Source organism: Anolis carolinensis, chromosome 1, assembly GCF_035594765.1.
Source record: "Anolis carolinensis isolate JA03-04 chromosome 1, rAnoCar3.1.pri, whole genome shotgun sequence".
NCBI classification, from domain to species: Eukaryota; Metazoa; Chordata; class Lepidosauria; order Squamata; family Dactyloidae; genus Anolis; species Anolis carolinensis.
This window is the reverse complement of record NC_085841.1, coordinates 155,177,865-155,201,449: the sequence shown is the minus strand read 5'-3', so window position 1 is coordinate 155,201,449 and position 23,585 is coordinate 155,177,865. Positions and strand designations below refer to the sequence as shown.

Sequence of the window (23,585 nt, the reverse complement as noted above, 5' to 3'; positions counted from 1 at the left end):
GTGTGGAAGTGGCCTCAGATAGCCCAATTCAAAGTATTGTGAATGATCTGCCTTGATATTCTATTATATGGCTGTGTGGAAGTTCCCAAAGAGAGCCTGCCCACCACTGCCAGCGCATTGCCATAGCAAGACTATGAGGCAGTCCCTCAGAGCTGGGGAAGGGAGAAAGTAGGTGAACAGTGTCCCTTCTTACACCCATCTCGAAGAGACATCACTATGCATATGTAAATATTCCAGAACCTGACATCCTAGGCCCCTTCCACACAGGTGTATAAAATCCCACATTTCCTGCTTTGAAATGGAATATATGGCTGTGGGGACTCAGATAACCCAGTTCAAAGCAAATGTGGGGTTTTCTGCCTTGTTATTCTGGGTTATATGGCTGTGTAGAAGGGGCCCCAAACACTTCTGGCCTATACCTGCCTGAGGGCCCTTCTACACAGTCATATGGCCCAAAAGGCAGATAATCCACATTATCTGCTTTGAGATGGGTTATTCGAGTCCACACTACCATATAACCCAGTCCAAAGTAAATATTGTGGGATTTTCTGCTTTAATATTCTGGCTATATGTAAGGGCCCTGAGTCCACACTGCCACATAACCCACACAGCTGAATAAAAACCCACAATGTGGGATTTTATTCAGCTGTGTGGAAGGAGCCCCAGAAGCCCCTCCTCAGCCCCGCCCACTGAGCTGCCAATGCCTTCGTCAGGGCGCGCACGCATGCCTGCACGCGCCCTTGCTCGCTCCCTCCCTCCCTCCCTCGTGCACTCACACACGCGCAAGGCTGTTTGGTGCCCCGCTGCATTGTGGGAGCCCGCCTGTAGGCGTGCGGGGTGCTTTTGTTTTGTTTTTGTCGCAAGGGGGCGTTTGTTGGGTCACCTGCGGGCCAATGGGCAGCTAGGACCGCCGGTGACGACATTGCCTAAGCCGGGAAAGTGACGCTTTGAGGACCCCGCCCCCTTTCGCGGCCTCCTCCGCAAAGACAGCGCCCCTGGTGGCGGGTCAGGGTAAGGCATGGTGCCCAATGGAAGCAGCGGCGCTGCTTCCTTTTCCTCGCATCCTCCTCCTCCTCCTCCTCCTTGGCCGGGAATGAATTGAGCGGCGGGCGGGCGCAGGAGAGCCCATACGGAGGTAACGGGAAACGAAGGGGGCCAAAATGGTCGAGAAAGCGGATACAGGCGGGGCTTTTCTCCGGTGGGGGAGAAAAAAGCGCCCTCCTGCTGAAGGGGGGAAGACGTGCCAATGCCAAGCCCACTGGCCTCTCTCCTTGATCTTGGGCACCACAATTGCCATCATCCCTGAGGGCTGGGGAGGATGGGAGATGTAGTCCAACCTCATTTGGGAACAGCAAATGCAGGCCAGACTAGCTGGCATCAGTGGGCATTCACGTGGAATAATTGGAACAGGCAGTTGCTAGGTCAGATGCCTCTGTATCTATACTAGACATGGGCAAATTTCGGCCCTCCATGTGTTTTGGACTTCAACTCCCACAATCCCTACAGTCCATAGTCCAAAATACCTGCAGGGCCGAAGTTTGGCCATGCCTGATCTATACTGTCAAATTAATGCAGTTTGACACCACTTTAACTTCCATGGCTCAATGCTATGGAATACTGGGAGCTGTAGCTTTACAGTGTCTTTGTCTGCCAAAGGGGGCTGGTGCCTCAGCAAACTACAACTCCCATGACTTCACAGCTTGCAGCCATGGCAGACAAAGGGATGTCAAAGTGCATTAATTCTATAGTGTAGATGCAGCCATAGAGGAAATAATAACAACAATAAACTTAGATGAAGGGTTAGAAGGCATGATCTTCAAGTTTGCAGACGACACCAAATTAAGAGGGATAGCCAATACTCCAGAAGACAGGAAAAAAATTCAAAACTATCTTAACAGATTAGAAAGATGGGCCAAAACTAACAAAATGAACTTCAATAGGGACAAATGCAAGATATACAGATTAGGGGATGTCTGGCTTGACAGCAGTATGTGTGAAAAAGATCTCGAAGTCCTCATGGACAACAAGTTAAACATGAGCCAACAATGTGATGCAGCAGCTAAAAAAGCCAACAGGATTCTGGCCTGCATAAATAGGGGTATAGCATCTAGATCCAGGTAAGTCATGCTCCCCCTCTATTCTGCCTTGGTCAGACCACACCTGGAATACTGTGTCCAATTTAGGGCATCGCAGTTGAAGGGAGATGTTAACAAGCTAGAATGTGTCCAGAGGAGGGCGACTAAAACGATTTGTATCCCACCCTATCTCCCCATTGGGGACTCAGGCCGGCCAACAACATATAATGGCAGTATTCGAAGCCATACAATAACCAGCTAAGAAGCAAGACATACCATGAATGGAAAAATAGCACATTAAACATCAATATCAAACAATAAGGAGACATTGCCACCAAGTGAGACAACACATTAAAATGACATTTTAACTCAACTATTTTATCAAAACATAAAAAATTGAAATTAGTAAAAAAATTAAAACATTAATTTTTAAGAGGATAAAACCAGAGTAGCAACCATTTCCATGTTCCAAGCTGATTTGTTATGCTTAATATTTCATCAGTCCTCATGATATGCTTGCAAGCCTAGGAAAGTTTTAAATTGTTTTTTAAAGAAGAGAAGGATAGGGGCCATTTTAATTTCCTTAGGGACAGAGTTCCAGAGGTGGGAGGCAACTTTCTCTCATTCTCACCAGCCATACCTGAGACGGGGGTGGGACTGAGAGCAGAGCCTCATCCGCGGATCGCAACGTCTGATACAGAGATGCGATCGGCCAAGTAGTCTAGGCCCAAACTGTTTAGGTCTCTAAAGGCAATAACTAACACTTTGTATTTCACTGGGATACAAACTGGTAGCCAGTGAAGCTGCCATAACATGGGAGTAGTTCTCTCCCTGTATTGAGCCCCAGTTAGTAATCTGGCTGTTGACATTTGGAACAGCTGAAGTGTCTGAACGGCCTTCAAAGGCAGCCCCATGTTGAGCATGTTACAGAAATCTAATCGGGATGTGCAGATTCACCGAATGCAGTCTAAACTAAAATAACCCCAAAAGTGCATATGCAGCAGGTAACTTGAACAGGTGAGACCAGGTGTGTGTCACATGCGTATTTGCGGCATTCAAGAGAGAGGCAGCCCTCTTAGGGCTCTTCCACACAGCCATATAATGCAGAATATCAACCAGATAATCCACAATATCTGCTTTGGGTTATCTGAGTCCACACAGCCATATAATCCAGCTCAGTGTGGATTTTATACAGTTGTGTGAAAGGGGCCTTAGTTGTGCTGCATCTGGCAGATAGATTGACTTCTAATTGTTAATAATCTTAATGGTATATTTCATGTTCTCCGTGGATATCCGTCATTTTATTTTCAAGTCATTCTATGTTGGGTTTGGAAGACAGGTACAGTGCAGCTGATAATAACTGGATCCATCGGCCCAACTCTATGCAGGTAGCATGCCAGTTACCATACATATATGAGGTTTGTCCAGACTGATTTATGTTAATTTGTATTGAAAGAGTTCCAAGCCACATTTCAAAAATTTCCCTTGCAGATGAAGCACTAATGGTACACCCATACTGTAAAATTAATGTAGTTTGAAACCACTACTATGGTGTAATGCTAGGGAAGCATGGAAATTGCAGTTTGGGGAGTCACTAGAAGACCTTGTAAAATTACAGCTCCCAGGACAACATAACTCTGAACCATGGCTGTTCAAGAAGTATCAAACTGCATTCATTCTACAGTAAAGATGTGCCCCATGTCTTGCCAAGTAGTATATTTTCACTAAATTCTGCATTTGTAAAGCAGCCTAGAAAATATTGACCCATTTCACAGATCACTCAAGCTGACAATGACAAGAAGCTCATTTCCCTGGTGGAGAACCCCAGATACATTATGTAGGGACATGTGCCAAACCACAGACAGGAAAGTCGCTGTGTATTTTATTTAATTGTAGTTTTAGCTACTGCATGTTGCTAATTATATATTTACAGATGGTTCTTAACATTTGTTGGGGTTAGGGCCACAATGAACGTGAAAATATCTGTGAATAAAGAAATTGCTTTTTTTATCTCTAGGAAATTCTGTGTCCTCCGGCACAATTATATGACCAAGAGCAGTCGTTCTCAACCTGTGGATCCCCAAGATGTTTTGGCCTTCAATCTCCAGAAATCCTAAAAGCTAGTAAACTGGCTGGGATTTCTGGGAGTTGTAGGCCAAAGCACCTGGGAACCCACAGGTTGAGAACCACTGACCTAGAGCTAATGGCAGCTAGTGGAAGGCCACTGCAGAATGACAGATGATGTTGAGTAGAGGGCAAGAGAATACCGTCTAACATTAACAGTTTTTTAGTGTGACATTTTCTTAGTTTCTAGAAAAAAGACCTATACATCTTTTAACTAATACTCTAAATTCATTCAATAGGTATTCTATAATGGTGGATCACCTTTGGATTTGTTTTACTGTTCATATGAGCACCATGGACAGTATGCCGTTTCTGGAGTGCAGTGAATAGTACGGCATGCAGTTCTCATTAGCTGATTTTTATAGCTGGTGCTTATTAATCACCAATGTTAGACTTCAAAAGTATTCGTAACAGAAGAATATAAGAGGAGCCATGTTGGATGACGCCAACAATCCATTTAGCCCAGTATTTTCTTTCCAGTTGTAGTCAGCAATTCAGGCAATTTGCAACAGGAGAGACAACAGAAGGCTGTACATGTTTCATGTATTTCTTTGGTGTTTCGTTTCTCTTTGCTTTGTGTTTTGCAACAGTTTATGGTAGAAAAGCAAATTAGTGGGGAGGGAGAGAAGAAATTTTAAACCATATTTGTTTTCTTTACAGATGCATTCCACTAGAGTTTAACCATGGAGCTGGGGAAAGGAAAATTGCTACGAACGGGCCTCAACGCCTTATATCAGGCCATTCACCCAGTGCATGGAATTGCCTGGACAGATGGAAAGCAAGTGATCCTGACATCTTTATACCTCCATAATGGAGAGCCCCAGTTTGGCAACTCCAATGTCGTTGGACAGTTTGAACATGTTCATGGGCTTCACTGGGGCCCGTCTTGTGCTTCAGATCTCCCTGCACTCCTTGCTATTCAGCATAAGAAGCATATTACCATGTGGCAACTCTGTTACAGTGTTTCTGAGAGGAATAAACTGATGGTTTATCAAATCAGTGAAATAAGTGAGTTGTTCCCAATACTCCCACAGGGGTGTGTGTGGCATCCAAACAAAGAAATCTTGGCTGTGCTAACGACACGAGACACTTCAGTTCTGCACTCGATTCGGGTCAACAGTTCCAGAATCAAAGCGGATATTAAAGGCACCGGTCTCATCCACTGTGCTTGTTGGACTGAGGAAGGCAACCGCTTGGTGGTGGGGATAGGCAGTGCCCTCCATTCCTATATTTGGGATGATGATCAGAAAACGTTAAATGCCTGCTCTTTTTGTCCCATATTTGATGTGGGAGGCTACATTTGTGCAATTGAAGCTACCTTGAATTCCCAAGTGGCTGTGGCTACTGAGCTTCCATTGGATAAAATATGTACTTTAAATGCCGGAATTTCTTTTGAGATGCCGGCTGAGGTTGTGGGAAACTCCGTTCCATCCCAGACTACCTCACTGAGCTGTGAAGAAGAGCACACCGTGGATGTTGGAAAAAAGCTCCCAGATCAAGAAAAATCTGGGTCCCTTGTGACTTCGGCATCTTCTCCTGTGGATCTGACCCATCTCTCCTCAAACAAACACCGGTCTGAGAATAGTCCTCTCATTAATCTAAAACCCAAGGATTACCTCACTGGAAGTGGCCAAGATGCCTCACACCTGATCTTGGTGACATTCGAAAGAAAAGTGACAGCTACCAAAAAGGTCAGCATCCCAGGTATCCTGGTGCCTGATATAATGACTTTTGACTCAAAAGCTCAGACTGTTGCTGTTGCCTCCAACACTTGTAATCTAATTTTAGTTTACTCTTTAACATCTTCTCATTTGCCCAACATTCAACAGATTCAGCTGGAGAAAAGCGAGAGGCCTAAGGGATTATGTTTCCTCACTGATAAGCTCCTGCTGATATTGGTTGGAAAACAGAAGTTAACAGACCCAGCTTTTCTTCCATCCTCACGCTCAGACAAGTACATTCTCCGCTTGATGATCAAAGAAGTTGTAGGCAAAGAGGGTTCTTCTGCACTTTCAGGTGTTACCCAGGTTTGCTTCACAAATGTACCTGTGAAGAGGGAGACCATTGAAACACACAGTTCAGATACTCACCCCCTGAAAGATGGTTTGCTGCTTCCAGGTTGCAATGTTCCCCAATCTCCCAAAAACAGAAGAAAACTCATTGAAGAAATAAAAAGCACTTCAACTGATCAGAGTCTGTCAATGAATAGGGTTGATTCCAAGGAGAAGAAGCTTCCTAAGGACTTCCCGCAAGCCCTGGAGGCTTTAGATATGGAGCCAGCCAATCGTTCACTGGTTCTTCAAGGACCTGAATCCTCTTCAGGAGTGTCAAATGTACCCATTTCACAAAATAAACCACTCCACAGTCCTCACGAAATCTCAAATGCCTCTAAAACGAACTTACTGCGAAATGACAAGGAAGCCAGTTACATCTCTAAAAATCTAGAAAGACTGTGCAGCAGCTTTGCAGAACTGCAGCACCAACTTTTTGAAGTGACAGAACTTCTGAAGTCTGGGAAAAAAACTGTTCCACGATACCCATCTTCTCGTGACCCCTCTTTTGTTAACATCATTTACCAGGTAAAATTCAAATGAAAGGTATATGTATGTATTTATAAATATTCTGTTCCCCAGCTATGCTCAAAGTATGGTTGTTCTGCCTTTAGATCAAAATGCACCTTTACAAAAGTCTTTGGTTTTGCTTAAAATCACTGAAAAGTGAGAAATGACTTCCCTGTGGCTATTTAGCTCTTTAGGACTGTTCTTACAGAAAGGCCAAAGGGGAAGAGTTGATCCAGTGGAAGCGATACTGTGCTTGGGGGCTTTGAATCTGGATGCATGGAAAATAAAGAGCTGGCAGTGTGACAGAGACTTAAATGTAGTCTAGAACAAAGCATCTTAAACTTTTTCCACTTGTGACCTCTTTTCACCTGAGAAATATTTATGTGACCCCAGGCATATCAGTATCAAACATTTACTTAAAAGAAATCAGCATTTGCAAGGCTTGCTAAACAGGCTGGTTTTCCTTTTTATGGAGTGCAATGGAAGTATTTTCTGTAGAATCCGCTGTGATTTCTGCATGCTGTTGCTATCAGATTTGTGTTCAGAAACAATTTATTGTTGCCAATTTTTTGTGACCCTTACATTGAGCTCAGGGTCTCCAATTTGCGGTTGAGACAGACCAAGGTTTAAGAAGTAGTGGTCTAGAAAAGTTATTAACCTTTCAGGAGTTTTCGAAGTACAGAATGAGAGCTAATACACTAGTTATCATGGCAGACTTGAAATTAGAAACCCAAGTTCAGATCTCTGCAGCTGCAAGGCTTACTTGATTGCTTTGGGCCAGCCATTAATAAATGTACACGTAATATAGTAATAATATTATCTTACCTATCCTACCTTTCAGAATCATTTTTGTCAGGATAAAATTGAAGGCAGGCCAGGAAATGGACCATTTTTGTCAGATTGAGTTCTTTGGAGGAAGAGCAGACATTTTTAAAGGGATTATTGTACCATGTATTGTTTCTTACAATGATTGGCAGTTCTTTACACTCAAGTTACAGATTACATGTATATGTTAAGAAATCAGGCAAGCAGAAGGTATATCTAGATCAGAGAAGGTCTTCTGATGGTGGTGGTACAGCTAGATTCCACAAAACTCCCTGCTAGCTATGAAATACTTTCTACTGCTGTCACAGAATTTCAATGTGGTATTGCCCCTGTATGTTTCCTTCAAAACAAGGGATGTAGGATGCATTCATCATATTTTATAGCCAAGTTTATCTTCCAAGTATTTACCTTTGTTTACAATCGAGGTTTGCATTCCATGTATGGTCTTTTTAAACAAAAGTGCATTTTCCTCGCTTCTGTGGCATTGAAATTCAGAGGCATGAAAGCAAGTTTTGTGGTGAGAGCCAAAGAAGCAACAGTGAAGCCATATATATATTTCTCAGCTTAGGTCTGGGTGGTTTGCAGAAGAATCAGCAGGATTTTGGATTTCAGGTTACTTTAAATTAGCAGCGACTAAAAGCTTCCCTGTAGATTCTGCCATAAGTCATATTGTTTAATTTAGAAGAGCTTAGGGTGACTGTGGAGGTTTGAAGGACTTCAACCTCAATTCAGCCTCAGTATTCAAAATATTTTTTTGCAGTTCTGTGTGTCTTTTGCAACAAGGCCCAGCTGGTGGAGCTCAGGTTGTAGTAAATAAAATTAAGTATTAAGTGTGTATGGCAACAGAATGAAAGAAAACTGTCACAAATGTATTAGTCCTAAAGTGTTTGTTTTTAATTAACAGAAAGAGTCTTCTGGAACTGTTACACCTGAAAAACGAGCAGTTATTCTTTGCGATGGCAAACTTCGTTTAAGTGTCATTCAGCAGATTTTTAATCTGGTTCTCATTGAAATGCAGCATGGTAAGTTTTGTTTGCCAGAAAAACAATATTAAGTGAAAGTACAATTAATCCAAACAAAGACAACATGCCAGCTTAAAAATATACTTTTAAAAAATGGCGTGTGTGAGGGTTTGATTTATTTCAAGACTCAGACAAGACATTTCCAGGTAGTTTCTTTACATTTTTGTTTATGAGATATGAGAATGCAGAAACCTTTCTTTTATCTAGATTACATCAGGCATTTGAATTGTTACTTCAGTGAAAACAGTGTCAAGGTGTCCGTTCATACTGTACTATTAAGGATAGCACTATCATTTTTATGGCTGCATTGTATGGCATTCTGAGGTTTGTAGTTTGGTGAGGCACTAGAGTTCTCTACTTGAAGATTATGAATATCCCTTCCTAAATTATTATTATGTTTATTTATATCCTTCTTTTTCTCTCCATACGGAAATTCAAAGCGGCTCACAATTAAAAGCATTACAATACAATTTAAAATATCAAAACAGTATTAAACATAATTAATATGCAAATTTAGGATTCCATAGGATAGAAGCACAACAATGAAAGGGCTATACTTATGGACCCCAAATTATGAGAAGTTGTAGTTCTAGTCTTTTATGCCATGGTTGGATGGCATCTGGAGTATCCAGTTCTGAACATGATATTTTAAGAAGGCCATGTTGGCAAAATGGATTATGCACAGTTTTGTGTCGAATGTTTGGATACTTTTAGCCCAGAGAAGAAAAGATTGAATAAGGTGCAATGGATGGATCTAGTGAAAAAATAGGAGCTTAGTTCAGTACTGTAATAGTATTCCCAAGAAAACCAGTGTGTGTGTGTGGGGGGGGGGGGGGGGGGGGGACGTCAGCGGGACAGGACAGATTCACTGTTTAGAATGGCATCCTACAAGACCTTCCATGTGGCAACTTTATAGCCTTGCCCCTGGTTGCCTCTGCCTGTAGCTTTTGCTAGTTTTGCAACCCCATAATTGTAACAGGTTTTATTTCCCCATCCCTTAAATAATAAATCACTGAATGCCAGTAATTGCAAATTAGTAATACATAGGAATACAGTACAGAAGGAATAGCTTATAGAAAATTCAGCCAGTCTTCAGTGGTTAGAAGTTTTAAACATGATTTATTAGTTGCCGACTTGTGTGAAATAGCCAATAATGTTTGGAATAATTTAAGAAAATGTTCCACCACGTGATTTAAATATTATTGCTATAGTATAGCAACATTATTGCTATTAAAAGATAACTTCAGATTTATTTCACATTGTTCAATTATTAATACAGATCTATTAAGGTGTAACAGAGGCTTACCTTATTAATACAATATCCTGATGTATGTATAATGTGTTACATATGACTGCTTGAGATATTTTGAAAGTCTTGTGTGGTATTTGCCTTAAGTTGAGTTCAAATAAGGCGTTAAGCAGAAAGATTAAAGGTTGTAAGCTGCAATCTTCTCATGCTGTTGCTTGCCACATAGTGTTACATAACCGGTAAATGGAACTGCTAGGAAGAACTGCATCTCAGGCAGTTCCTAAAATTACTTGTAATGGATGAAGTTGCAGTGTTGATGTAAAATATGAGAAGTACTGAATGATTACTAACAGCTGCTTACCTCTATAATCCAAGAATAGTTTTAAACCATAGTTTGGAAATGTATGTGTTTTCAAATGTTTACAGGTCCACTGTATAAAGTACCAGCAAACCAAGCATTTAAAACAGACTATTAAGCATATATGCTGGTGGCACTAAACTCTTTTGGGTGGAAGGTTAGAAAAAGTTGATCCCTTGAATTGTGAAATTTGAATTGTGGAATTTGCTATCACAAAGTCTAGCAACGACTGCCAGTTTGGACACGTTTAAGAGAATTCAACTACTTCATGGCACACTAGTGACAACTAATCATGTTGGGTGTCTATTACCTTCAGTACTAGAGAAACCACGCTAAAGAATGCTCAAACTTTTGTACTGTGACACTTATTTCACATGCCAGTAAGGTAATACTCAAGATCCTGCAAGGTAGACTCCAGCAATACATGGAACGACAGCTGCCAGTTGTACAAGCTGGGTTTAGGAAATGCAGAGGAACAAGAGACCAAATTGCCAATATCCGCTGGATAATAGAGGAAGCCCAGGAGTTTTAGAAAAACATCTATTTATGCTTTATTGACTATTCTAAAGCCTTCGACTGTGTGGATCATAATAAATTGTGGCAAGTTCTTGGTGGTATGGGGATACCAAGATCTTGTCTGTCACCTGAGAAATCTGTATAAAGACCAAGTAGCCACAGTCAGAACAGACCACAGAACAACAGACTGGTTCAAGATTGGGAAAGGAGCACGGCAGGGCTGCATACTTTCACCCTCCCTATTCAACTCAGAACACATCATGCGACGTGTGGGGCTTGACGAATCCAAGGCTGGAGTTAAAATTACTGGAAGAAACATTAACAACCTTAGATATGCAGATGATACCACTCTGATGGCTGAAAGTGAGGAGGAGCTGAGGAGCCTTATCACCAAGGTGAAAGAAGAAAGTGCAAAATCTGGGTTGCAGTTAAACATAAAGAAAACCAGGAGTTATGGCAACCAGACTGATTGATAACTGGCAAATAGAGGGAGAAAACGTGGAGGCAGTGACAGACTTTATATTTCTAGGTGCAAAGATCACTGCAGATGCAGACTGCAGCCAGGAAATCAGAAGACGTCTACTTCTTGGGAGGAGAGCAATGGCCAACCTTGATAAAATAGTGAAGAGCAAAGACATCACACTGGCAACAAAGGTCCGCATAGTTAAGTCAATGGTATTCCCCACAGTAACCTATGGATGCGAGAGCTGGACCATAAGGAAGGCTGAGTGAAGGAAGATAGATGCTTTTGAACTTTGGTGCTGGAGGAAAATCCTGAGAGTGCCTTGGACCGCAAGAAGATCCAACCAGTCCATCCTCCAGGAAATAATGGCTGTCTGCTCACTGGAGGGAAGGATATTAGAGGCCAAGATGAAGTACTTTGGCCACATAATGAGAAGACAGGAAAGCTTAGAAAAGATCATGATGTTGAGGAAAATGGAAGGAAAAAGGAAGAGAGGCCAACTAAGGGTAAGATAGACGGATGGTATCCTTGAAGTGACTGGCTTGACCTTGAAGGAATTGGGAGCGGCAATGGCCAACAGGAAGCTCTGGCGTGGGCTGGTCCATGAGGTCACGAAGAGTTGGAAGCGACTGAAAGAATAAACAACAACACTAGCGAAACCATGCCTCTGAAATGCAGTTGCTGGGAGATAGGAACAGAAGGGCACTCTTGTCCTCATATCTTGCTTGTGGGCTTCTCACAGGGATTGTGGACAGGGATTTGTCTAATGCTGAAAGATCCCCTTGGATCCTGTTATATTCTGTACTGATGATCCTATGTATTTGTCTTTTCCTTTTGAATCACTTTGAGTGTGGATATTAGATTTATACCTCACCCTTTTTTCCAAAGCTCCAGATAACACACACAGCTTTCTTCCTTGTCCATTTGTTATCTTTACAGTGAGGGGGAGATCTTGTTGGAAAGCTGAACTGTAATGTACTTGGGAAACCTGTGTGTGAGCTTTCAGCTAAGAGATTAGCTCCATATGCTCTATAGAATGGCATAGAAAGGGCCTGCTTGTTTTATATTTTTTAGGAAACTGTAGATGGTACAACTATTACATATAGCCCCGAATGTACCCTTAGACCTATTTGCATGGTTTCCAACTAACATGCCAACAAAAGGGCAAAGACTCCAAAAGTAACAAGAGAGAAACAGACAGAAATAATTGTGGGCATTCAGAGGTAAGCCACTACAAAAATAATTAGTCTCTGCAAGTTAAAGTGAATGACAGTCGAAAGCTGGGAGAGATCAAGTCTTTATTATGCAAAGCAATATCATCAGTGTGTTTGTGCCTTCAATTTGCCTGTCATTTTATAGTGATTCCTTGAATTTCATAGGGCTTTCGAAGGCTGTTTTTGCCTGTTTCTTGCTCTGAAATATAGCCTAAGGCACCTGATATTTATTAGCAATGTCTCAGCCAAGTACTAACCCAGGCTGACTTTACTTAGCTTCCAAAATCAGTTTGAATCTGGTGTATTTAGGCAACACAATCTCTGTACAGTGTTTTTGTTGTTGTTACAGAAAGCAATGTAATCTCCCCACTAGTTTATGGCACATAAGGGATCTCTAGGGTAGGCAGAGGGAGTGAGGTGGAGAGTGGGGAAGAAGAGAGAGTTGGGTGGGAAGGCAGGATGGTGACTGCGGGAGGAGGGCAAGTGCAGTGAGAAGAGACTGAGTTAGCTTTGGAGAGTAGGCTGAATTTTAGAAGTCTTGCCTTGTGTTCACCTGTGACAGCTCTCTCCTCCTCCTCTCTCCCTGTCTTGCTACCTTCATCTGTCCCAGAAACCTGCACAGTAGTTACCCGATTCTACTTTACTAAAGTATGCCTGCATGCAACAGGCAAGGTGAACCTTACTCACTCAATCATTTAAGATCTGACTCACCAAGGCTACAGTGGTAAGAGCAGGTAACGTGCCCTTTTCTGCTGCTGTTGTATTCCTCCTCCTTCTGATGCCATCCTATCCACCTTACCTGATTCTCTTCCCCTTCCATTCCCTTTATTACCCCAGAAACTCACACACTGTCCACCCTTTCCATCTCCTGTCCCATCCCATTCCCTCCACCAAGCGAATGAGCAGGAGAAAGCATGCGGTCTTTTTCCTCCCACTTTCCAATCCAATCCTTTTGGTCCATGACCTGAGGGAGGGAGGGAGGGAATGGACATGTGTACCCTCCCTCCTCCTGCCATGCCGTGCCATGCCATGCCATCTCCCTTCTGAGTGAATGAGCTAGGGAGCAGAAACTGGATCCAGCCACCAGCCAGTGTAATTTCCTCCCAGTGATCAAGGATTTGACTACAGGTCAAGTGCTATCAAAGTCCCTAGTAAAAACAACATAGGATAGCTACAGAGGTGGTAGTAAATAACCCACAAATAGTCAATCTGTGAAGGTGAAACCTGTGAATATGGAGGGCTGAGTGTACATTCAAATTGCCTTCCTACCTTGCTTATGATTCCCACTAGCAATGGATTACAGTCAAATGGAACTAAAGGACGGAGGACATTCAGCAGGTATGTTATATAGAGGCAAGAATTCCAAAGAGAGATGAAAGAGAGATTGAGAGGTGAAGACTCAGAAGTTTGCTCGAGAGACCGATATTATTCTTAGAATCCAGTGGACTTTTAACAAACACTTGGTAACACTGAAATTAAGAACATGGGACATTTTGTTTTTCTGGTGATTGTATTTCTGTTTTTGATTTTCACAACCCAGCTTAATCTAACACTTCAGTAAAGAAATACAGTCATAATCAGTAAAGGACTTTTAGTTTACCTTTACCTTTACCTAGCCTCTGTGGTATATTGCTGCTGGCGCCTCAGATTAGCAGACCTCAGCCAAAGCAGCCTAGAGGCTGTCAGTCATTAGTCAACATCAATTACTGATTGATGTATTGGCATTTCTCTTTTTCCTGCCCTGAGATGCATTAGAGCGGTAATGGCCAGTTATGAGTAGTTTGTATCAACTACATCGATTTAGAGGCCATGACTCTGGTATTCTAAAAGCGAAGTTAGGTCTGAAAGTGTACAATATGGTACAGAGAGATAGCACAGGAATTTAGCTTTCAGTCTAGAAATGCCTTTAGCATAAGTTTTATAGAAACCCATTTGGCTTTTCAAACCTAGCACTCTTCTGATCTATAATGCCCATCATTCCAGTCAATCGTCTTACTGTCTGAGGATGGTAAGAATTGCAGTCAGGCTCACCCAAAAAGTGCCAGGTTGTGGAAGACTGCTGTAAATGTTTTCTGTGTGAAAAATTAATTTTAAGAATTACCAAGAAAATTGATAAAGTTTCTGATACAATAAGTATCTTATTAAACCTAACCATGCATAGAATGTTAGACAGAACTGTCATCCTAATATTTATCATTATAATATTTATTTCTGAAAAACTCTCTACATCTATTGTCTTTAACAGGTTTATCCTGGATTGTTCTTACTGCTGACCAAGAAGACTTCATTCCGTTAACCTTTGATACCCAGCAGGAGGTCGTAATAAGAGATGCTAGTGCCGGCTCTAGCAATTCTTCCAAAACACTGGACGTTGTCAGTTCCACAGGAGGATACAGGAAGATCTCCTCTCAAAGCCTGGACATTGACACCAGTTCTATGGAAGTCCTGAGAGAAGGCTCTTCCCAGAGTCTTGTAGGAAGCAGCAGTTCTTCGGTGCAAGCCACCACACCCTCATAAAAAAGCGAAAGTGGTTCAAGCGAGGACAGTTTGGCAGTGCTCCTTACTCTGGGCATGACTAAAGCTGGGGCTTTACTGTGTTTTATGTCGTGTATTGTACAACTGTGTGGTGCTTTTCTGTGTTGTAGATCATGCCTTACACACTCAGTCTGTTTTATTTCAACAATTTTGCCACTTTGTGCGAACTGCAGGTCACTTACATAATGTATTTAAACGATCCGCCTGGCAACTTTTGTAGACCAAGTTGCATGTTGACTCAGTCTCTGTTAAATCTGTTTGCTAAGCTGACTCAACAAATTTGCATTTTCACATTGGATCACCAGTCATATTTCTTTACTAAATACAAAGTGAATAAAAGTTAGCCAAAGCAAAACCAGGTTGGAGTAGGAGTGCCATTTACATTTACTCAGGAGAAATCTTGTTGGCATGAAGACACAGGAAAGTGTGTGAATGTTGTTGCTAGTACTTGTTGAAGTAGAAAACAAAAGTGGGTCTTATTTATTATAATGTCATATAACGAAGTCCTGCAACTTCCATTTCTTTATTATTATATGGAGATGATTTTGTATTTTATCAGTGCCTGTTGAGAATGCTATGCACTTCAACAAGTTATTTAACTCAGTTTATGAAATTACTCATTAGTTTGTACCAAAGTCCTTTTAGGGGACAATAGTACTTGCTTCTGAACATAACACATTTCAGTTCTGTCTTCCTTCAAGGGGCCCACTAGGCATGTTTACACTATGCATGTACAGAACGTGAACAGCTCTAGGTTGTGTTCAGAATAAAAAAATAGGAAATGTGTATATTCGTAACAGCTGTATGCAGGCTGTTTGCTAGCAAGTCTGAAATGGTATTACAGCCTTTGTAATTACCCTTTGTAATAATTGTGCTGAACTGTTTTAAGATGTTTGGGAGAATGCAGATAGTACAAAACCTGTTGACCATGTCTTATCAAAATAATTTGTTCTGGCAGTTTTGAAATCACTATGCTGACTGACTGCAAACAACTGGGCCTAAGTCAAGAGTTTTAGTACTTGTTATAAAGCCCCACATGGAAGAAGACACAAGTAAATGAAGTCTTCCTGTACTGACCAACCTGGGATTTGAGCTCATCTGGAGAAGTTCTGTTTGTGCTGCCTTTAATGAATGTAATCTATGTGGCAACCACATGAAGCAGGACTTTCTTATTGGTGGTATCCAAAACAATGGCACTCCCTCATGATGAAAAACTGGTTGTCCTTCCCCGACACCTTGCTGTTGTCATTTAGGCACCAGCTGGAAACATATTTATCTGTGTGAGCCTTTGGGGCGGTTTCTCAAACAATGCTCCTCCTGATTTTTTGGACTTCAGCTCCCAGAAGTCCTAGCTCTTAGGAATTGTTGGAGCTGAAGTCCAAAACATCTGGAGGAGCAGTTTGAGAAACTGCTTTGGGAGATAGACAAATGTTACATTGGTCTTACTACCATATATTATGTCGTTATCTCAGAATTATGATTTTAACAGTATGTGTTGGTGACTTCTGGACTGAACATGAGGACGCCTCACTCCAGGATGATGGACAGAGGTGCTCCACCCTTGCTCAATTCATGAGCTGCCTGTGTATATATTTTTATGTACCTTTTTAGCTGCCCTGGCCTCTTTGCAGGAAGGGTGCAGTATAAACTAAATAAAACCACTATAAAATCTTTATAATCTCATTTTTAAAACTCAGAATGTGTTGCCACATCCTGATTCATCACCGATATATAACTCATCACAAGAGTTTCTGAAGATTTTGCAAAATAGGGCTGTGAACTTTATTTCGTCTTGGCAGTGGTATTTTTCACTGCAGTTTTTTTTTTGTTAGTAGGAGGTTGCTGTATACTACAGAGAAGTCCCACATATGTCCACAAAACACAATAAAGAGGCTACATGTTTTTCTTTATTTTTGGTTTACTGAACATGCACTGGGCAAACATGTTACCAACAATGTTATCAGATTACCTGGAATATCAGGCACCCCCGGTGGCGCAATGGGTTAAACCCTTGTGCCGGTGGGACAGCTGATCAAAAGGTTGGCTGTTCGAATTTGGAGAGCAGGGTGGGCACCTGACTGTCAGCTCTAGCTTCCCATGCAGGGACATGAGAGAAGCTTATCACAGGACAATGTCCTTGTAGACAGCCAATTCTCTCACACCAGAAGCGACGTGAAGTTTCTAAAGTCGCTCCTGACACAAAAAAAGCACCTGGAATATCTTTTAAATTGTGAATGATTTAAGAAAGACAATAAAGTGTTCAGTACAATAATATAATCTTTACAAAGGAAGCATTTGCTTTGGAGCAAGATCACAGTATAAAATTCTCCCCCTCTTCCTTGTGTAGTAAGACTTTCCTGTCTTATGTGAAATCATTATTCCTAACTAGAATAGCTCCAGTGAAACAAAATGTACCCACATTTAACTTGTGAAGGTCCTGTTGATTCAGTGGGTCTATCCAGTTAGGACTCCTGATCGAATATATGACTTGTTATTCTAGAATCCAAAAGGCAAATGGGGTTTCCACAAAAGATGTTCGGCTGCTCAAACATTTCAAATGTCCTACTTGACATGGTCATTGATAAAGGATCCCTGAGCTGAAGTATTTATTTTCAGGGCAAGACCTTGGCAGGGCTGGGGATGCCACTGAGTTCTCAAATTGTTTAACTGCTGCCTTTAAACATGTAGCATATCCTACCACCCTTCTAGCTTCATTAAGTAACAGGAGCCAAGGGGGGGCAATGAGTGAAATGCTTGTGCCGGCTGGAGTGCTGATCTGAAGGCTGGGTAGCTGACCTGAAGGTTGCCAGTTCGAATCCATGAGACAGGGTCCTGTCAGCTCTAGATTGCAGAGACATGAGAGAAGCCTCCCAGCAGGATGGTGACACATCTAGGCATCCGCTTGGCAACGTCCCTGTAGACAGCCAATTCTCTCACACCAGAAGCGACTTGCAGTATGTTCTCAAGTTGCTTCTGACACAATAAGAAAACCCTAAAAAACAACTTCTTCCTAAATTAACTCTATGGACAGATGACAATTTGAATAATTCTGTAATTTACTGAATGGAAAAGCATCTTGAGTATGGCTGTGTAAATGTATAATTTAAATTATTTATTAGAGTCCACCTCCATATAGTACATAAGGACATTGCTTCAGCTCCTTCCTTGGAAGCTTTTAAACAGAAAACAGGCCATCTGTCAGGGTACTTTGTGCTTTTCCTGCATGGCAGTGGTTTGGACTACGTTATGATTTTACAAATTAAGCACCAAAACATCATGTTTTCTAACAAATTGACAGAAAAAGCAGTTTAATACACAGTAATGTTATGTAGTAATTACTGTATTTACAAATTTAGCACCAAAACATCACAATGTATTGAAAACATTGACTACAAAGCATTGACTACAAATAAAGATAGAATTGCATAAAATGAACCTACAGTAACAACATTGTTGGAAGTTAAATCCATAAAAAGTTCCGTCCTGTGAAGGTTTATTAAAAATCTGTGATCCTTGCTTGCCTAAAGAAACAGCTGTGGATCCAGGTGGGAGGCAGACTGCGTTGGATAATACAGAACGCTGGATGAGCAAAGGTTGGATAAGCGAGACTATGTATATGTATGTAAGTGTGTGTGGTCAACTGTGAAATACGCACATATGGTATCCCTCAGCCTATGCTGACAGCTTCTAGAGCTTTCTAACATATTTCTGGAGGAAGCCCCGCCCACTCTCCCCTTAACGTATATATAGCCAGTATGAGGGGCTGCCACCTCAGTTCCCTTTTTTCCGCTTGACAGCTAAGAGAATTGTTCTCTCTGCTCTCCCCTCAAAGAGAAAAATTTGACGAATGGTATCAACTACTGCTTTTAAAAGATGTTCCTCTTGTGGAGGGAAGTTACCTGACTCTGATGGACATTCGATGTGCCTCTTATGCCTGGAGGAAGGGCACATAGTACAAACCTGTGTCATCTGTCAGGGCTTTACCCCCCAGGCCACAAGAAATAGAGAATCCCGCCTTAAAGCCATGCTATATGAACAGGCATTACTGCCTTCTTCTATTTTGTAAGGTCAAAACTCCTTACCTCCTCCTGCCCCCATCCTTCAGCAAGAGGGGGGCCTGAAAAAAAGATAAAAACTCAAAAACTTCAATGGTTCAAACGGCCCATCAAATTGGCGGCGGCCGTCTTGGCTCTTCATTGCCACCTCAGGCAAACAAAGAAGATCAGGGTTCTTGCCCTGTGTTAATGGATCAGCCGTCCCCAGCACCGCCTCCAGGGCTGGTTGCTAATGAGGCTAAACAAAACTGGCCCTCTCCGGCACTATCGGACGAGGAGCATAGGCCCTAGACTCAAAGACAAAACCTACAGGAGGCAGGAGAGGCATCCCCAGGGACAACGGCCAATTTCCAGAGGCCAGTACAGGCTACGGACTCGACCCCCGCAATGCCTGTACTGGATGGTCCCGAAGGCTCGAACTTAAGTTGGAATGGAGGCCTGCTGGCTCAGCCCATGCCTATCGGGCCCAATACTCCTGGCTTGGAAAGCTACAGCCCTCGGAGGAGACATTGGAGTTGAAACCCCTCTCGACATTCGCATCGGAGCTGGAGCCCTTCCCGATGCTCACGTCGCAGCCAGAGCCCCTTCTGATGCTTACGTCGTCAGTAACATGCACGACGTTGCGCCTCCTCTTCCAGAAGCTGCTCCTCTGGTTCGAGTGCAGCCTCCTTGCCCTCCAGTTTGAGCAGCTCTCAGCGGGCTCGAACCCGAGGGCGGCGAAACACAGAGAGATGGGAGAATCTTAATGTTGCTACATCAGCAGCTATGGCTGGGCTGGGAGTCCCACAGCCCCCTCTGCAACCCCTGCCTGAAACATCTCATTCACATCAAAATGAGGCCTTGGACTCTGATTCCAGTGATGATACTGAACGTTTACAAGGCTAGCCCACTATGGAGCTTATATAGGGGCTTACCAATCCTTTCTATGGTCTAAGATAGAACCATTGATGGATCACTTACCCTTGATGAACAAAGAATGGCCAGAGCCTTCCATCTTTAGGCAACATCCTTGGCAAAACTGCAAAAAGACTTAGGAAAACATATGGCCAATTCAGCGGGCAAGCTATTTGCTACAGCAACTTCAGTTTGACATCATGGTTGGCTGCGTGCCTCAGTACTTTCGGAAGAAAGTTGCGCTGTTGCAGAAGATCTTCCAATGGACAATGTAGGCCTCTTTAACACTAACACCGATGCCAACCTTAAGCATGGCCATGAAATGAGACAAAAGATGTTTAAATATGGCTACCATCCACAATATGCATATCAACAGAGACCACACTGGCAGCCATCGCCTCCACCCTTTTACTGGAGATCAGACAGGTCACAAGGTGGAACTTTTAGCAAATTTAGAGGAGCATCGCAATCAAAATACAATACTCAAAGAAAACAACCTTACCAGCCGAGGGGCCGAGGTTCAGGTAAAACAAGGAATCAAGGTGGGCCCAAACGTTGACTTTAGCGAATTGCCGAAAACAAGCACCCTAGTTGATATTTCCTCCTCTTGCCCGTTGGCGAATTGTGGACATTCATCTACGAGAACTTTGGGAATCGTTTTAAGATTGCCTATTTTTGGCTCTAGGCTGGCACCCTTTATTTCAGCTTGGCGTGACATCACGTCTGATAGCTGGGTGCTTAGAATTATAGAGTTTGATTATTTTATTAAGTTCTTCCAGTATCCACCAGTTGGGGATATTCATGTCATACCCCCTTCCACTGCGTTATGGGAGGAAATCCAAGTTTTTTTGGACAAGGGTGCCATTTGACGCCTTGACCAAGAGACATTATCTAACTGTTTTTTCTTGCATTATTTTTCAGTACCCAAGTGGGGAGGGGGCTTTAGGCCAATTTTGGATTTAAGGGAAGTTAATACATTCATCAATCCCAGAAAGTTTAGAATGGTTACCTTGTCATTGATTCTTTCCTTACTAAATAAAGGAGTTTGGTTTGTGACTATTGATTTAAAAGATGCTTATTTCCATACTTCAATACATCGAGACCACTGCAGGTTTCTGTCCTTTATGACTGGATATCAAGCCTTCTGTTTTAATGTTCTTCCCTTTGGTTTGGCCACAGCTCCAAGGGTTTTTACTAAGTGCATGGCTGTCATTGCAGCTGCCCTTCCGCTTGCGGGGCATTACGGTATAACCCTATATTGATGACTGGTTACTAGTTTCTGACACCCGTTCTCAATTGCTTATTGATATTGACTCCACATTATTTCTTCTCCAGTCTTTAGGTTTGACTGTGAACATAGAAAAATCTCACCTGGAACCTACTCAGTCTATCCAGTTCATTGGGGCCATTATAGATTCAGTATTACAGAAGGCATTTCTTCCAGAGGACCGCTTTCTTACATTGAGAGATACTATTCAGGAGGCAAGTCTACAACAGCATGTAACAGCCAAGCAAGTTCAAGTAATCCTAGGTCACATGGCTTCCACAGCGAGTGTCACATCTCATGCCCGTTTGCATATGCGAGTCCTACAAGCCTGGTTCCTCAGGATTTATAATCCTTTATTACACAGACCCAATATGCGATTGTCTCTTCCATTTGAGGTCCGCCAATCTCTTTTGTGGTGGACCACTCGCAACAATGTTTGTGCTGGGTCTTCCTTTCAAACCTCCAGACCCCACCATATTTTTAACAACAGATTCTTCTTTACAAGGTTGGGGTGGCCACACTGGAAATTTGACTGTACAGGGTACTTGGCCAAAGGAGGAGGACTGCAATCATATAAATTACCTAGAACTTCTCACGGTCAAAAAAGCTTTAAAAGCTTTTGAACCAGCACTTGTAAGACACATTGTTCAGGTCATCACAGACAACACAACTACAAAGTGTTATCTAAACAGGCAGGGAGGAACGCGCTCAACACAGCTCCTGCAGCTCTCTCTCTATCTGTGGAATTGGTGTATCAACAAGAGTGTGGATATGACAACAATACATCTGCCAGGGGAAGAAAATGTCCTCGCAGACCAACTCAGCAGGACACCCTTGCGAATCACGAATGGTCACTTCACAAGGATGTGGCAGAACTACTGTTCAAATATTGGGGAATCCCGAACATAGATCTCTGCCGCACCAGAGAATTCCAAATGCCCTCTGTACTGTGCTTACCAACCTGTGAGTCAGAGACAGGGTCATCTGAGGGACACTTTCCGTGGAGCGGAGTACTTCTGTATGCATTTCCACCAATTCCCCTCCTCACGAAGGTAATATCCAGACTACAGAGGGACAGAGTAAATTGTATTCTAATAACCCTGTGGTGGCCTCATCAACCGTGATTCTCAACTCTCTTAAAACTGTCCAAGAGAGAGTACTTTTGTCAACTGAGCTGCCCAGATCTGCTAACAACCCAAAGGGGTATGGTTCTGCATCTGGACATGCATCATTTGAAGCGTGGCGAGTTTGTTCATCACAATGACTACATTGTCTTCATCAGCGCAAAAGATTTTTCTTGCAGCACATAGAGCATCTACAAAGAAGTCATACACTTATAAATGGACACGATTTACATGCAAAACATAGAGGAATACAACCTGAATCTGCACAGTCTGGTATAATTCTGGACTTTTTAGGTTTGCTTGCGGATGCAGGTTTGTCATTCTCATCGTTGAAATGTTATCTCGCAGCAATATCTTGGTATAGAAGGAAAGTTGGCCTTCCATCCTGTTTTGCGGATCCTTTAGTAGCTCTCTTTCTTTAAGGTTTTAAGAAACTGAGGCCATCAATTGCACCTGTGGTCCCATCCTGGAGTTTACAGCTAGTACTTTCGTCCCTGACCACGTTTGAACCACTTGCTTCAACGGATTTGACTTACCTTTCTTGGAAAACTGCATTTTTAGTTGCAATAAATTCTTGTAGGCAAGGAAGTGAATTGTGTGCTCTTCGTTCAGACGCTCCTTATATGTGATTTCATAAAGACAAAGTGGTCTTATGCACCGATATCGCATTTCTTCCAAAGGCAGCATCTAGGTTACATACCTCTCAAGAGATAGTTCTTCCAGCATCCATCTTCTACATTAGAAAAGACCCTTCACATGTTGGATGTTCGTAGAGCGCTGTCCTTTTACATTAATAGAACATCTGAATTTCCTAAGTCTCCAAGACTTTTTCTAAAGTACCGCAAAGATGCTAGGGGTAGACCTGTCTCTACTCAGCGGCTATCGTCCTGGATTGTTGCTACAATTTGTTATGCATATAAGTCAGCAGGCCGGGAGTTACCAGAACACGTGAGACGTCACTCCACAAGATCTATGTCCACCTCTATGGCCTTCATGAGGGACATGCCTTTGGATGCTGTTTGCCGCGCAGCTGCGTGGTCCACTCCATCAATATTCATCAGGCACTATAAGGTCGATGTGGTTTCTCGGAAGGATGCTGAATTCGGGAGAGCAATACTCTTTTCTTCGGTGGCATGACACCCACCAGCCGAGGTTAGTAGTTCGCTAATCTACCACATGTGCGTATTTCACAGTTGACCACGATGGAGAAAGAGAAGGTTGCTTACCTGTAACCGTGTTTCACCTGTGAAATTCGCACATCCCCGCCCATCCTCCCAGCTGATGTCATGCCTCTTACCTTGCT

The 23,585-nt window shown here is 42.5% G+C and overlaps 1 protein-coding gene across 3 annotated transcripts; it reads left to right on the top strand.

Annotated features, from left to right (window-relative positions):
* The first annotated feature begins 886 nt into the window (after positions 1–886).
* Positions 887–16,613, top strand: LOC100558128 (WD repeat and coiled-coil-containing protein). 3 transcript variants are annotated; one of them, XM_062984324.1, is made up of 5 exons: positions 919–1,135; positions 4,860–6,778; positions 8,490–8,607; positions 13,018–13,141; positions 14,653–14,789. In XM_062984324.1, the coding sequence occupies exons 2-4, from the start codon at positions 4,883–4,885 to the stop codon at positions 13,104–13,106; spliced, it is 2,103 nt and encodes a 700-aa protein (XP_062840394.1). In that variant the 5' UTR covers positions 919–1,135; positions 4,860–4,882; the 3' UTR covers positions 13,107–13,141; positions 14,653–14,789. The 3 variants fall into 3 exon arrangements, with proteins under 3 accessions (XP_062840389.1, XP_062840394.1, XP_003215426.1); XM_062984319.1 differs by lacking the exon at positions 13,018–13,141 and having other exon boundaries at positions 887–1,011; positions 14,653–16,613; XM_003215378.4 differs by lacking the exon at positions 13,018–13,141 and having other exon boundaries at positions 954–1,135; positions 14,653–16,613.
* Positions 16,614–23,585: the final 6,972 nt, after the last annotated feature.